The sequence below is a fragment of the Poecilia latipinna genome, unplaced genomic scaffold (genome assembly GCF_001443285.1).
Source record: "Poecilia latipinna isolate Pla-1442-1.1 unplaced genomic scaffold, P_latipinna-1.0 Scaffold1115, whole genome shotgun sequence".
NCBI lineage: Eukaryota > Metazoa > Chordata > Actinopteri > Cyprinodontiformes > Poeciliidae > Poecilia > Poecilia latipinna.
In genome coordinates, this window is record NW_015113731.1 from 39,367 (window position 1) to 54,639 (window position 15,273).

The 15,273-nt window shown below is 42.4% G+C and overlaps 1 protein-coding gene, 1 long non-coding RNA gene and 1 pseudogene across 2 annotated transcripts; 1 reads left to right on the forward strand and 2 right to left on the reverse strand.

Moving 5' to 3' along the window:
• Window positions 1-3,234: 3,234 nt before the first annotated feature.
• Window positions 3,235-11,741, reverse strand: LOC106959750 (extracellular calcium-sensing receptor-like; annotated as a pseudogene).
• On the forward strand, window positions 8,993-9,571 carry LOC106959752 (uncharacterized). Its single transcript, XR_001427422.1, has 3 exons — window positions 8,993-9,084; window positions 9,210-9,360; window positions 9,488-9,571. It is a non-coding gene; the product is annotated as an uncharacterized LOC106959752 (long non-coding RNA).
• Window positions 11,742-11,827: 86 nt separating the features above from the next.
• LOC106959751 (extracellular calcium-sensing receptor-like) lies at window positions 11,828-15,267 on the reverse strand. The gene is made up of 4 exons (XM_015052507.1): window positions 14,761-15,267; window positions 14,389-14,616; window positions 13,657-13,780; window positions 11,828-13,522 (listed from the first exon to the last, which is right to left on the reverse strand). The coding sequence occupies exons 1-4, from the start codon at window positions 15,232-15,234 to the stop codon at window positions 12,612-12,614; spliced, it is 1,737 nt and encodes a 578-aa protein (XP_014907993.1). The 5' UTR covers window positions 15,235-15,267; the 3' UTR covers window positions 11,828-12,611.
• Window positions 15,268-15,273: the final 6 nt, after the last annotated feature.

Consider the following 15,273-nt stretch of genomic DNA (forward strand, 5'->3'; position numbering starts at 1 on the left):
TACAAGTCGTTATTTAAAGATCTGAGTGGCCTCACGTCCAGTATGAACTCTCTGAGACCGCTCACGTGAGCTTTAGCGATGGAAACGCCGATCGCTCCGTCCAGGATGTGATTCTTATCCACTGCTGCAAACTGAGAATCAGAGATCCAGCCTTCACTTCCCACCCACTGGAACCCGGTCATGTTGTGGTTTGACAACTCATGTATCAGCACGTCCATGTCCAAGTGTGCGACGAAGGCGATAATCACCTTTGAGGTGGACGTCTTTATAGTGTTAATCACCTTTTGCATTTTTTCTGCTGAATCTGTTCTGAAGAAAGAAACTGAATACTCCAAGCAGATGCCCAGCTGCTCTGCAGTCTCTGTGAATGCAGCGATGCCATTATTGCCATAATCATCATCGCTTCTGACGGCTCCGACCCAAGTCCAGCCGAAATGTTTGACCAGATGAGCCAGAGCTCTGCTCTGGTAGTAGTCACTGGGTACGGTTCGGAGAAAGGATGGATACTTGGTTTTATCACTGAGACAGGCACATGTGGCAAAGTGGCTGATCTAAAAACAGACAAAATAAAGATCATAGTAATATTTCTATCTTAAATATCATTTTAATTGTGCAAGTTTAACATACCAGTGGTATGTGAAACGGTCCAATTAGAGTCGATATTGCAGTGCTGGGAGAGGAAGAGGTTTCCCCCACTATCGCCTGAACTTGAACAGGTTTGGTACACGGAGTGTCAGAGTTTGAAGACACGCTTTCATTGCGATTGTTCAAGGCAAGCGCAACTTTGATGCTTCTGGGAATGGAACCACAAGTGTCATATATGCTGTATCCAAGAGAAACACCGGGCAGTAGGTCCGTTCTATTATTTATCTCCTCAATGGCAAAGAGCATGGTCTGGGCAAACTGGACTTCTCTGAAATTTATACTTGATTCAAACGACAATAAGAGGTAATTGTCTTTTTTTTTTTCTGTTGTAGTGATAGTAGTATTGCACATGAAGCATCCACTTACATGATAGCAGAAAACAAAGGTAAGCTGTAAACAGAATTTATAAGATATAATTTACCTGATGCATTGCAGTGGCAACGGCTTCTGTTCATAGGTGTTCTCTATGTTCTTCCAGCTGCTGTGAAAGTAGAAGATTCCCCCCAGTTTTATGTCGCCATCCCTGTGCAGCTGAGGGATCTCAGTCTCTCCTAGCTGCCTACATGATGGCTCCTGAGTCTGAGAGAAAGACACAGATAACAGCAGCTGTAAAAGCACACATCCCAACTCAGGCCAGCTGTGCATGGACGTCATGTCTGCAGAAGCCAAGTCACCAAGCAGCATTTCAGAAACCGCCGGGCAAACTAATACTTGGAAAAGGTATTTTATGAATTCTGGATCAGCTCATATATGAGGGACAGCGACATTTTATCTCCGTGGGACTACAAGGCGGAGAAAGGGGAGGAGGAATGTTAACGGGTCTGGGTTCTCAGATGGAATACATGTAATTAGGGAAGACAGTTTTTCTTCTGAAAATGTATTCATGACGGATGTCATTTTAATCCTGCAAAGTTTAAAATAATGTATTAACTAACCAACATTTTCACAAAAGTTTGTTGTTTCCAAATTCAATAATAGTAAAAGTCATAAAAAATCTTTTGTAGGTGTAGGGACATAGTTGTCTCTACGTCATAGAAAACCATCTGGTCACTTTTGTTTTGGAATATCACTCATCACACAGTGCGTTTTTTTTTTTTTCTTTTAGGTTTTTGTGTTTGCTTCTCATCATGTTGTGCATAACCTCTTCATATCCTCAAACAGCCTTATTGCTAGCTTGAAAAAATGGATGTGGGAATGACGTTGGTATTGCTGCCAATTTTGTTGGAAGGGTTTAATTTTAAGCAAAACTTTTAAGGGACTCAGTTACGGCACCGTGATTTTGCAAAAGAAGTTAACTTTACAGGGATTTTTTTTTTCTTTTTTAGCAATCCAGTCACATTCTCCCAATTATTACTTTAAACAGCCTGTTCCTTTTCAGATAAACTCCAAGTGCTGCTGCTTTGGGTCTTCAGCTCCAGTCCTCGAGGACCAGCGTCCTGAAACTTTTAGATGTGTCTTTGCTTCAACACACCTGAGTGAAATAATCAGATCATTAGCAGGAACTTGGAGACCTTGACTGCGTCCACTGAGGCCTTTCAGCCATTTGATTCAGATGTTGGACCAGAGACACTTCAGGACACAGTTGAAGAAATCGGCTTGTTATTAATTCATGGCTCTCTCCTGAACACGGGGACAATGTTTCGCTTTATCTAAGCACCTAGCCATATGAATGATGAATGGACTTAATCTACATGGCATTGTTCAAGTGAGATCATCCAATTAAACTGCTTTACCCAAGAGCCACATTCACCTAATTGCACTTACAAACGTGAGCAACAAAATGCTGATTGGTTGGAGCCTTCGGGTTTAGTGAATTTCCCAGGTTCACATTGACATGTGGCAGGATGAAGATGGAACTGAATGTACAAACTTTGTATTGCGAGAAGACTTCCAACTGAGCTTCAGGTGACCACACGTCCCCCATCGTCCAGCCTGAGTTTAACACAAAAGTTAAAGCCTCCAGCTGGACTCCAGGTAGCTGTGGTGGCTATCAAAGCCACCATGTTCCAGAGCCTGTCTGCAACAAGGTCCTTGACTTGTCTTGTAGTTGTCGTCTAGTATGTTTTTGTTTTTTTTTAACAAATCACTCTCTGCTATTGTTATAATAATGTTAACATACTGAATTTTGTACGGCATGAATAAATATGAGGTCTCTCAGCTCTCGCTTTGACCTGGGCATAAAGAAATAACTTCTATCAGGAGCCCGAGAGGCTAACGGAGAACAACCAGCAGTCAAAACAGCGTGAGCGGGAAATAAAATGAAAACTAGTTTCCTTTTTGATCAACATTAAAACCAATTAACCTTCAGCATCCATGAAAAACTGAATGGCAGTAGCTCAGGAAGCAGGAGTTTGCTCTGTCACTGGTGATTTGAACTTTGGCTGCGCTCAGGTCATCGTGTCCTTGGGCAAGGCACTTCACTCACCTCGCCTGCTGCTGGCGGTCAGAGAGTCTGGTGGTGGTGACTGTATGACAGCTTTCTCTCAGTCTGCCCCAGGGCAGCTGTGGCTATATATGTGTGTGTGTGTGTGTGTAGGTGTGTTTGTGTGTGTGTGCTGTGACACAAAAAGCCACACTACAAGTTTCTGCTTTACTTTAGTCAAGCTTTTATTAGCGACAAGACAAGCTGGGATACCTGTTAATGCATAGAAATGGTAAAAACTTGATCATTTTTTCATTTAGTCTCTTGCATATCAACATGCTGTGTTCATTTTTTTCTTATCTAGCACCAGAGTAACATTTTCATCAGAGAGAGAAATCCAGCGAGATTTGTAGAGTTACATACTATATACTACTATAATTTATACAATGTATTTCTCAACTTATTACTTTTGTTTAAAGAGACAGAAACAGAAGTGCCGATAAAATTGTTAACACGTACAATTGTTAAACTCAGATTGACTTTTCTGGTTGGAGTTTCAAATTCACAGGCGTAATAAATACTGCCGATTCTTAATGTACGAGGGCACACCGTTAGTTTGAACAGTTTTAACATCAATGTTTTAACAATTGTATGATTTTGTTTTTACTTTTTCTAGTTGAAACACACATCTTAAAGGGCTTTCAGGGTGCCTTTATTCATCAAATGTTTCTTTGTATTGTTTTGGGGTTTAAATAAAATGATGTAACACTTAGGCAAAAAAATACAGAGCAGCATCCCATAACTTGAAGCCAGAATGGCAAATATCTCCACGGCCACACTGAATTTCCCAGGAGAGCTGACATAAGCTGGGATGAAAGTGACCCACACGGCACAGAATATCAGCATGCTGAAAGTGATAAACCTAGCTTCATTGAAATTGTCAGGAAGCTTTCTGGCTAAGAAGGCCAATCCAAAGCACAACATGGCTAAAACCCCGATATACCCCAATACGGCCCAGAAGCCCAGAGGTGATCCAAGTGCACACTCCAGTATGATCTTCTCACTGTAATATTGAGTGGCTTTGAATGGATGGGGAGGGCTGACTGTTAGCCATATTATACAAATCAAAACCTGAACAAGTGTGAGAGCTAAGACACTGAGTCTCTGCTGTGGAGGGCCAAACCATTTTGTCACTTTGCTGCCAGGAACGGTAGCCCGAAAGGCCAACAGAACCACCGTTGTTTTCCCCAGAATGCAGGACACACAGAGGACAAAGGTGATGCCAAACGCTGTGTGGCGCAGCATGCAGGACCAATCGGAGGGCCGGCCGATGAAGGTCAGAGAACACAGAAAGCACAAACCCAAGGAGAACAGCAGGAGAAAGCTCAGCTCAGAGTTGTTGGCTCGGACAATGGCCGTGTGTCTTTGGCAGAAAAATATCAGGCTTACAGCCACTGTTGAGATTGCACCAAGGAGGGACAAGGTGACCAACGTTATACCCATTAGCTCTGTGAAGGTGAGGAACTCAACCGATTTTAAGTGACATTGGTTCCTCTCTTCACTGGACTTGTACTCATCAGGGCATTTTTCACATTTCACAGCATCTGAAAGGATAAACACGTTTAAGCTGTACAGAGAACACATCTTCAGGTACACCAGTAAAGTGCTGGCAGCGATTTTACCCAGCAGAAACACAATGAGCACCAGGGTAAAGGCTACAAATCCCGCCGCCTCACTTGTGCCATTGCTGAACTCCCCCTCAGCACAGACGATGCAGTCAAAGCAGCAGACGGGTTTGCCTTTAATGAACGCCCGGCGAGTGCCAGGCAAACAGGTGCCGCTGCAGATGGACGTCGGTACCTGATCCGCAGAGACGATATTTAAAGCTGAAACGGTGTAAAAACAAACCACGCATTGAGCAGAGAATCTAAATTGACTCACATCGTGACTTTCTCCTGCCCAGATGGCTCTCACTCCAGCTTCCATCTCAAATTGCCGACCTTCAGATCTGGAGGCATCATAATAACCGATAGTTTCAAACTGTATGTACCCTGTCTCATCCCGTTGCCAGTTTACCAGTGCGTAACGTGCGACGGGGTCACCGAACTCGTCGAAGAAAACATTTTCACCAGTTTTACTGGTGAAGTTCACCTGCGTTAGGTAGTGCAACACCTGCAGGGGGGGGAAGTGAGTTTCTCATGATTACCACATCATTGCTGTTTGGATTCGAGCACATTGTTGTTTTTGTTCATGTTTACCTGCCATGGTTGAAATTTCTGCCTGTCAGCACAAGCATTGTTCTCAAAGGGCCCGTCTCCATCTTTGCAATTAAACACCATGCTCAAAGCATGAGCAACAGCGTATGTGGCTTTGTAGACATTATTCAACAGGCTGGCATCTGAAACATCAGTAAATCGCGTCTTCACATCCCACAGGCTCTCTGCGCCGCTGCAGGCTGTAACACGATCCTGCGGGTAAATCCCTGGTTTTGTTGACAGGGTGCAGTCAAAGAGCGTTTCCCACAACTCAACGAGTCCCTGATTTCCCGGTGCGGTGGACGGTCTGCTGTTGGTGAGGAACTCCTGCAGCCCAGGGATGTGAGCGTTGAGCGCTGCAAAGCCCACGGCCCCCTGAACCACGGCGTAGTTCGCCGGAGAGGCAAAGTAACGATACGTGATCCAGCCTTCGCTTCCCACCCACTGCAGGCCTGTCACGTTCTGGGCGTGAAGCTCTTTCATGAGTACATCAAGATCTGTTGCATCTGCAAAAGCAACTATGACCTTTGAGGTGGATTTTCTGATAATGTCCACGACTTGTAGGAATGACTTCCTGGGGTCGGTTCGGTAGATGGCGACTGAATACTCGACACACACGCCTTCCTTTGTTGCTGCTTCCAAGAAGCTGGCCATGCCACCATTTCCATAGTCGTTGTTAGTTCGGATCGCTCCCACCCAAGTCCAGCCAAAGTGTTTCACAAGCTTTGCCAGCGCTTTGCTCTGATGAATGTCACTTGGTATGGTTCGAAAGAAGGATGGGTAGATCCTCCTGTCGCTGAGACATGCGCAAGTGGCCGAATGACTGATCTGAAAAGAAAAGTAGAAAATTTAAATCGCATCATTCCTTCCAGTGAGTCAGAATGCATGAGTGCCACTCACCACAGGCACCCTGAAGGGACCCAGCGTACGTGCTATGCCTATCGTAGAGGTGGAAGTTGTGTCCCCAATGACGGCATACACGCTGGAGAGGTTGTTGCACAACCCTTCTCTGTCTTCGTATGGATTCATGAGATTCAGCGATGACCTGATAGACAGAGGTATGCTTGGGCAGGAGTCAAAGATCCTATAACCGAGTGTCACATCTGGCAGCAGTTCAGTGCTATTGTTAATCTCATCTATCGCAAACATCATGGTGTACGCATACTGAAGCTCACCTATTTCCAGCCTGTAAAAAAATAAAAAAGACATAAAAATTACATGATGACAAAAGATTCATCCTTAACCTATTACTGTCTTACCCTTTACACTGGATTGCTCCCGGGTTGATTGTGAGCTCTGGACTGACTGTGACCGGGTTCTGGTGGAAGGAGAAAATGCCTCCGATGATGATATCTCCCTCCTTAGAAAACTGAGACAGTTCTTTTGTCCCGTATATTTGACATGAAGGGTTTTCCCCTCTTACATCCACAAGACAGAAAAGTAACAGGCCCACAATAAGCAGCATCATTCCTCACCTAAGTACTTAGCACACAAGTCCTAAGTGACAGGAAAGGTATAGTCTGACTGTTTTATAGGAACACATCAAACCCCAGCAGGGCTGATTCTGAATATTTTCATCGTCCCCACCAATCACGTTGCTTGTTTTGTCCCTGATAGGGAAGCAGACCGTTAAGTCCTGCATGCTCTCCTGTAAATGTTTCTTTAAATTGTTTTTTATCATAAAAACATACTTTTAACGACACAACAGAATGCTTGACTACATTCTTACGAAAATGTTGCCAATGATTTTCAGAGGCCACAATTTCTCTCATTCATTTTTCTGTGGTTTCTGCAGAAAAACTGCATTTTTTTAGGCAACATAAACTGCTAAAATATCTCACCTGATCACTGTTTAACTGCATTTTTTTTTATTATATTATATATTTTCCTGGACACAGACATGTAGTCTTTAATAATTCATCTGTGTTAAATGCTAGGATTGTTTTTTGCAGTTAACTGAAGAAACAATTATACGTTCACTCAGTTTTATTATAACATTTTTGTCTTTTTTATTATGATTCTTTCTTGACACTTTGCTTTGGATGACTTAAAATTTTAGGATTACTTTTCTAGCTCCTCTCTTCCAGACAGCTGGGGATGTCAGAGGAAATGTCATTGTTAAAGGTGATAAAGAAGAAGTAGACGTTTAAGACTGCAAGACATCACAATAAAACAAAGAGTGTTTTTTTTTCTTTTTTTTTTTTTTTCTTTAAAACTTCTCCACCTGACGCAGAAGTTTTGCTTGGATTGAGACATTTTTAATTCTTTGGTCAAGATTTCTGCTATAAACTGGGATCGGAAAAGGATATTTCAACCCCATAGATGTGTCTTATGCCGTTCAGTGATGGAGACGAGAGCTGCAAAAGGACCACAGAGATGCTGTTCTTCTTTTTACGACTTTTTAATAAGTAAAGCAAAGAGTTTACACCCTGGAATAGGCACTGCAGATCAAAGGACCCAATAACACGGAAACTGTCAAGCCCAGACAAAACTCTATTTGCAAATAAAATGTTTCAATTAATCTGCACTTAGTGTTGTGAAATTATCAAACTGATTTCCTGCCTCCATTCGGTTTCACTGTAATTTGTATAAACTTTTGATTAACTTTTTTCCGATTAGATGTTTGTTGCCGTTTACCTTACTTTACTGTTTCAACCTACGCCTTTTATAATATCAAGTGCTGTAATAAAAAAGTACAATCCCTGGGATTGGTAATCAGCGTCACATATTTTGTCATTATTGAGGCTGCTCAGTGTAGATATAGTACCACCAGATAAATCAACAAGTAATGATTAAACTAATGGTGGTGAATGGATTTTTCTCTTTGAGATAAATAACTAGTGAAAACTAAACACAAAGAACAAAAGAAATTATGAAAGCATTCAGAAACTAATAACAGCTAAAATGTGGACTATATTATCACTGCACTTTGTTTTTCCTAAATCTTGTCTCTTCCCATCAAATGTTTTTTAGTATTCCTCTCAGGTTTCAGTAGTAAAATATAACACTTTGGTGCAAAAATACAAAAAAGCAAACCAAAGCTTGAGGCTAGAATTGCAAATATCTCCACAGCTACAGTAAACTTTCCAGGAGAGCTGACATAAGCTGGGATGAATGTGAGCCAGACGGCACAGAATATCAGCATGCTGAAGGTTATGAATTTAGCTTCGTTAAAGTTATCAGGTAACTTCCGGCCTAAAAAAGCAAACATAAAGCACAGCAGGGCCAGAAATCCTAAATATGCCATCACAAGCCAAAACGCCACAGGTGAACCAAGGAAACACTCTAGAATAATCTTTTCACTGGCGTAAACTGTATTCTTGTGTGGAAACGGCGGAGCAAAAGCTAACCATACCACACAAATAAACACTTGGATTAAAGTACACCCAATGACGCTCGTTCTCTGAAGCGGAGCTGAACACTGAGGAAACGTGTTTGCTGGTCTTTTAGCTTTGAAGGCCATCACCACGGCGATCGTTTTAGCAAGAATACACGAGATGCACAGAGCAAAGGCTACGCCAAAACCCGTGTGACGCAGCATGCAGGACCACTCAGTGGGCTGGCCGATGAAGGCCAGAGAGCAGAGGAAACACAGAGTCAGGGAGAAGAGCAGCAGGAAGCTCAGCTCTGAATTACTGGCTTTGACGGGCGGCGTGTGCCGAAACCGGTAAAACACACACAAGACCACGAGCGTTAAACTGGCTCCGCACAGCGAGAAGGCAGTGAGGAGGGCCCCCATGGTCTCTCCATATGACAGGAACTCAATCACCTTTGGGACACATTTGCTGTGGTCGACATTCGACCAGTACTCCGACGGACACTGTGAGCACTCTGCAGAATCTGATCAGGAAAAATAAAAACCGGAATGGGTTCGGTGCATTCACAATATGAATAAGGAGAAGAGTTTCACTCGTTTCACTCACTGCTCGTGTTGCTGATCTCTCCAGCAGCGCATGGGACACAGGAGAAGCAGCAGATGGGTTTGCCTTTAATGATTGCTTTCCGGAAACCTGGCAGGCAGTTCTCACTGCAGACAGACGGCGGCCTCTGAAACATCAGATCGATTCAGCAATCAGTTCCCAAAGATATAAGAGCTATGTAAATTAACAGATTTTAAATAAACTTTCTAAAAGTAACTACTTTTTATCTCATTGTACCATGTTACAATTGTTTCGTTTCACAAAGTTTAAAATTCAGAAATATTCATTTGTTTCTACCTCCACAGATTCTGCGGCCCAGGTGATGTTGACTCCATTCATGGTCAGCTGGTTTCCATCTGGATGAGAAGCGTCGTACTTTCCAACCGTTGTGAACACAACATCTCCTGCTGGGCTTCTCTGCCAGTTCACCAGCTCATAAATTGCTGCAGGGTCTCCGTTTTCATCAAAATACACGTTCTCTCCGGACTCAACAGTAAAATTAATGTCCTGGAGATACTTCACAACCTATCAATGTTAGAAAGAGGTTAATAAGCACAATTTTACATGTATTTTAGAACAACAGACATTTATTTTAAATATTACATGAATTTTTAACCTGTCTTGGCTCTGGCTGCTCTCTTAATTTGCAATTTTCACCACCTGGCTTACATTTCAACATGCTATGCAAGGCATGAGCAACAGCATACACGGCCTTGTACACGTTGTTGGATATCCTGAGCTCCGACACGTCTGTGAAAGCGTTGTCTACAACTCGAAGACTTTCGGAGCCGGAGCATAATTTTGTGCCAGGTGTACCGGACTGGAAACTGCATCCAAATGTTGTTTCCCAGAACTCCTTCAGCAAATTGCTCTCGGGTTCCTGACTTGGGTTCACCCGTAAAAGGAAATCTTGCAGGCCTGTGATTTTTGCCTTTCTTATCGCAAAGCCCAGCGACCCGCTTAGTATGCCAGAGTACCTTTTCTTAGCCAAATGAGCTGATGTGATCCAGGATTCACTGCCGACCCACTGCAACCCAGTCAGGTTTTGACTCAAAGCTTCCTCCAGCAGAACGTCCATCTCATCGTAAGCCAGGAACGCAACCAAAACAGCCGCTGTGCCCCTGCTGATCACTCTGACGACCCTCTCCACGTTCTCTCTGGAGCCAGTCCTGGAGATCGACTCAGAGTACTCGACGCAAATCCCCTCCTGACTCGCGGCTTCAATAAAAGTCGCCATCCCGTTGTTACCGTAGTCGTTATCGCTTCTGACTGCCCCGACCCACGTCCAGCCAAAGTGCCTCACCAGTTTGGCCAGCGCTCTGCTCTGATAGTAGTCACTGGGAATGGTTCTGAAAAAGGCGGGATACTCCTTTCTGTTACTGAGGCAAGCGCATGTTGCAAAGTGGCTGATCTATTGGAAAAGACAGTGACACAAAAACATGAGCGTGTTCAGAGATGCTTTCTCACTTGCGATATCGTTACATGCATTTGCTGGACCTGCGGATGTTGTGGAATGTGTGAAATCTAGTTTATTTCATAAGTTAATCATGAACTCTCTTGAGTTGAGTCAAGTTGAGTCCCACTGACTCTAAATAAACAGAAGCATTTACCACTGGTATGTGAAAAATCCCTGAAATTTGTAACATCACGATGGTCGTAGAAGACTCAGAGGTTCCAACTACGGCATGAACGGACGACTGGCCGGAGCAGTTTCTTTCAAAAGCCCTTCCCTCCCCGTTCATCAAGCCCATTCCTGAACGTGTCGTAGGCAACGTGGAGGCGCAGCTGTCGAATATCTTATAACCAAGTGAGACGTTAGGCAGTAGAGAGCTGCTGTTGTCGATTTCCTCAATGGCAAACACCATCGTTTGAGCAAAACGGAATTCCCTCAAGTTAATTCTGGGGGAAAAAAGACACGTTGAAGTTTATGCATTTCGTCAGAGTTCAAAGAGCTGGTTAAAACAAGAGCAGGAATCAGCACAGCAGTACCTGGAGCACATGAGAGGTTCTGGTGACTCAGTCCAGGAGAGTAAAAGCTTTGAGATTTGGCTGTGAAGGGAAAAAGCTCCTCCTATAACAACGTCTCCCTCCTTAGACATCAGAGGAAGCTCTCGGCTCCCCAGCATTTCACAGAAAGCTGTTTCATCTTGTGCAAATCCTACAGTAATAACTACAAACATCAGAATTATGCAGATGTTTTTCCACATGTTAAAAAAGAAAAAGGAAAAAGACAACCTAGAATCACTCTTTCTCTCCGACTCACTGAAATGTTGCTTCTCTATGAGGCTGTGCTTTATACCTCTGGAGGAGACGACGACGGCTAAAGTCCTCTAATCCAATCAGAGTGACGATGATGCAAGCAACTTTTAATTCATTTGGGATTTTTTTTAGCATTTATTATTTCTTCTACACTCAAATCTATAATGTAGAAACACAGCTTTTAATCATATTTCTAAATGTATTTTATATGTTGTCTTTCAAGATCTTTTAAAATCAATTCCTTTTGCACCATTTTTATTTACTTGAATGAACCATTTTAAGAGCAATATGTTTATACTAAGTGTGCTGGCATAGGTTGGATCTAGAGTTATATAAATGTAGGTTAAAATACAAAAGCCCACTCTCCACACATTCCTCCATATAAATGAAGCTAAAACATTGAAAATATTTATTTATACATGTCTGTTAATGTGTATATAGTTACAGAAAGTGTATAACACATAGAGCACTCAAATTTCAGAGCAACCTCGAAATTGCATAGAAAGTCTTTTTTCTCTCTCTCTCTGGTTCAAAAACAATGAAAAAACACAGAAGCTCCAATTTAGAATGAGGACAAATTAGATTCTGAGATTTCAACAACATAACTAATGTTTATGCTAATCTTAACGTAATTCCTCAGCATTTTCTGGTGACTCGTGAAGACTAACATGTCACTGTTTCTCTTATTTCAGCTTATTTTATGTTAACAAAATGTTGTTTTCATTTTACATAAACTTTTATTTGTGCATTTATTGTTGAACAAAAACCCTTCTTCCTGCTCCCACCCAAAAAAATCCATGCCCCCCCCACCTAAGTCCATCTGGAGCCTGGTCTGCTACCAATGAGCCACTGGGTGGATCATATTAGAAAACCAGTATGAAATTCATACAGGACTGAAGTTTCAAATTGATAACTGCCCCAAACTTGTGGGATAATAATTAGCTGAATTAATTATTTAGATAATTACATATGAGATTCTATACATTCTTTCTGTTAAATTATGCCACAGCAATAAAATTAAAATATTTTATATGTATATGATGAGAGCCAATAAGTGTAATGGATGCAATGCACTTAATAAGCTACAATGTTATAGTCAATTTAAGTTTTTAGTATTTAACTAAAGTTTACTAAATTAACCCTTTTGTTTGTAATACTTCAACTATTCTTTCATTGTGTTTTTGACTGATTTCGTCCCATCAAATGTTTTTTAGTATTCCTCTCAGGTTTCAGTAGTAAAATATAACATTTTGGTGCAAAAATACAAAAAAGCAAACCAAAGCTTGAGGCTAGAATTGCAAATATCTCCACAGCTACAGTAAACTTTCCAGGAGAGCTGACATATGCTGGGATGAATGTGAGCCAGACGGCACTAAATATCAGCATGCTGAAGGTTATGAATTTAGTTTCATTAAAGTTATCAGGTAACTTCCGGCCTAAAAAAGCAAACATAAAGCACAGCAGGGCCAGAAATCCAACATACCCCAAAACAAGCCAAAACGCCACAGCTGATCCTAAATCACACTCTAGAATAATCTTTTCACTGGCGTAAACTGTATTCTTGTGTGGAAACGGCGGAGCAAAAGCTAACCATACCACACAAATAAACACTTGGATTAAAGTACACCCAATGACGCTCGTTCTCTGAAGCGGAGCTGAACACTGAGGAAACGTGTTTGCTGGTCTTTTAGCTTTGAAGGCCATCACCACGGTGATCGTTTTAGCAAGAATACACGAGATGCACAGAGCAAAGGCTACGCCAAAAGCCGTGTGACGCAGCATGCAGGACCACTCAGTGGGCCGGCCGATGAAGGCCAGAGAGCAGAGGAAACACAGAGTCAGGGAGAAGAGCAGCAGGAAGCTCAGCTCTGAATTACTGGCTTTGACGAGAGGCGTGTGCCGAAACCGGAAAAACACACACAAGACCACGAGCGTTAAACTGGCTCCGCACAGCGAGAAGGCAGTGAGGAGGGCCCCCATGGTCTCTCCATATGACAGGAACTCAATCACCTTTGGGACACATTTGCTGTGGTCGACATTCGACCAGTACTCCGACGGACACTGTGAGCACTCTGCAGAATCTGATCAGGAAAAATATGAGGAGAAAAAAACAGGTTGACTCTGTAAAATGCTTCATTAGTAAAAGAAGTAAAAGTTTTACACAGTGATCTCGCTAAATCAAAAGCTGAAAGTAGAAATACATTTCATCGCTCACTGTTGGTGTTGCTGATTTCTCCACCAGCGCAGGGAACACAGGAGAAGCAGCAGATGGGTTTGCCTTTGATTATCGCCTGACGGAAACCCGGCAGGCAGTTCTCACTGCAGACGGACAGAGGCCTCTGGAACAAAAGCAAAATTCAACCTGAAATAAACATAACTGACCTCAACTTACTTTAGTGTTTAACCAAACATGTTGATACCTCGAGGTTTGCACATTTAACAAAGGACGGGAACGTCTATATAAGTTGTAAATTTATTTTCTTAACAATAGCTAAACTAGTTAGACAATTTTAGAGATATTTTGTGTCTATTTTGTGGAATTAAAAGTTTAACAATCATTACTTCAATTTGTAATCAGCAAACACCGGAGTTCCTAACTGTGATATTCTACAGAAAAAGATTTTTTCTATTTCAATTAGTAAATGGTGACACTGTAAATGCAAAGTTGCATTAAAAGTCCATTAAAAGTGTAAACTCTGCATCATTCGGTCAATATTGACCCTTTGAATGCAAAGTTCTATTAAAATTTGCACTAAATGCCCATTAAAAGTATCAACTCTGCAATAAAAGTGTCATTATTTACTGAATGACCCGTCATGACGACAGTCACAAACACTCATGAAGACTCCTTCATGCTCATGACAGATGATATGTCAGTCCTATGCGCACCCCTTCAAATAAAGTGTTACCAAATAATCTTCAACAATAGTCAAAAATCAATTTCTACCTCCCAGGATTCTGCGGCCCATGTTATTTTCACGTTGCTCATGGTGAACTGGTTCCAGTTTGGTTGTGAAGCGTCATACTTCCCTACAGTCGTGAACACAACGTCTCCTGCTTGGTTTCTCTGCCAGTTCACGAGCTCATAGGTTGCTGCAGGATCCCCGTTTTCATCAAAATACACTCGCTCCCCAGACTGGAGTGTAAAGTTTACCTTCTGGAGATGTTCTGCAACCTGTCCACAGAGAAAAAAGACACAACAGCACACAAATTTACCAAAAAAAAAAATTAAAATAACCTGATATTTCAACTAAAAACACAACTAAACTAAATACAACAAAACAAACGCAGCCATTCATTTTCCAAACTAAGCTTTCACCTGTCTTTGTTCTGAATGATCTTTTAAGATGCACGAGTGAGACACCGAGTCACCGCTTGGCCCACATTTTAGCAAACCATGAAGGGCGTGAGCAACAGCATACACGGCCTTGTACACGTTGTTGGATATCCTGAGCTCTGACACGTCTGTGAAAGCGTTGTCCGCGTCCTGAAGTCTCTCAAAGCCAGAACATAATTTTGTGCCAGGTGTACCGGACCGGAAACTGCATCGAAACGTCGTTTCCCAGAATTCTCTCAGCAGGTCGCTCTGGGGTTCCTGACTTGGGTTCACCTTCAAGAGAAATTCTCGCAACCCTGTGATTTTTGCCTTTCTTATCGCAAAGCCCAGCGACCCGGTTAAAATCCCAGCGTACCTCTTCTCAGCCAAGTAATTTGCTGTGATCCAGGATTCACTGCCGACCCACTGCAACCCAGTTACGTTTTGCGTCAGAACTTCCTCGAGCAGAACGTCCATCTCACCCTGGGCCAGGAACGCAACCAAAACAGCCGCTGT

Coding starts and splice junctions, on each gene's coding strand:
- LOC106959751 (XM_015052507.1), bottom strand. CDS start 15,234: ATGGACGTTCTGCTCGAGGAAGTTCTGACGCAAAACGTAACTGGGTTG. Junction 13,781..14,388: donor GGGCCGCAGAATCCTGGGAG/GTAGAAATTGAT, acceptor CTTTTGTTCCAG/AGGCCTCTGTCCGTCTGCAG. Junction 13,523..13,656: donor AGAAATCAGCAACACCAACA/GTGAGCGATGAA, acceptor TTTCCTGATCAG/ATTCTGCAGAGTGCTCACAG.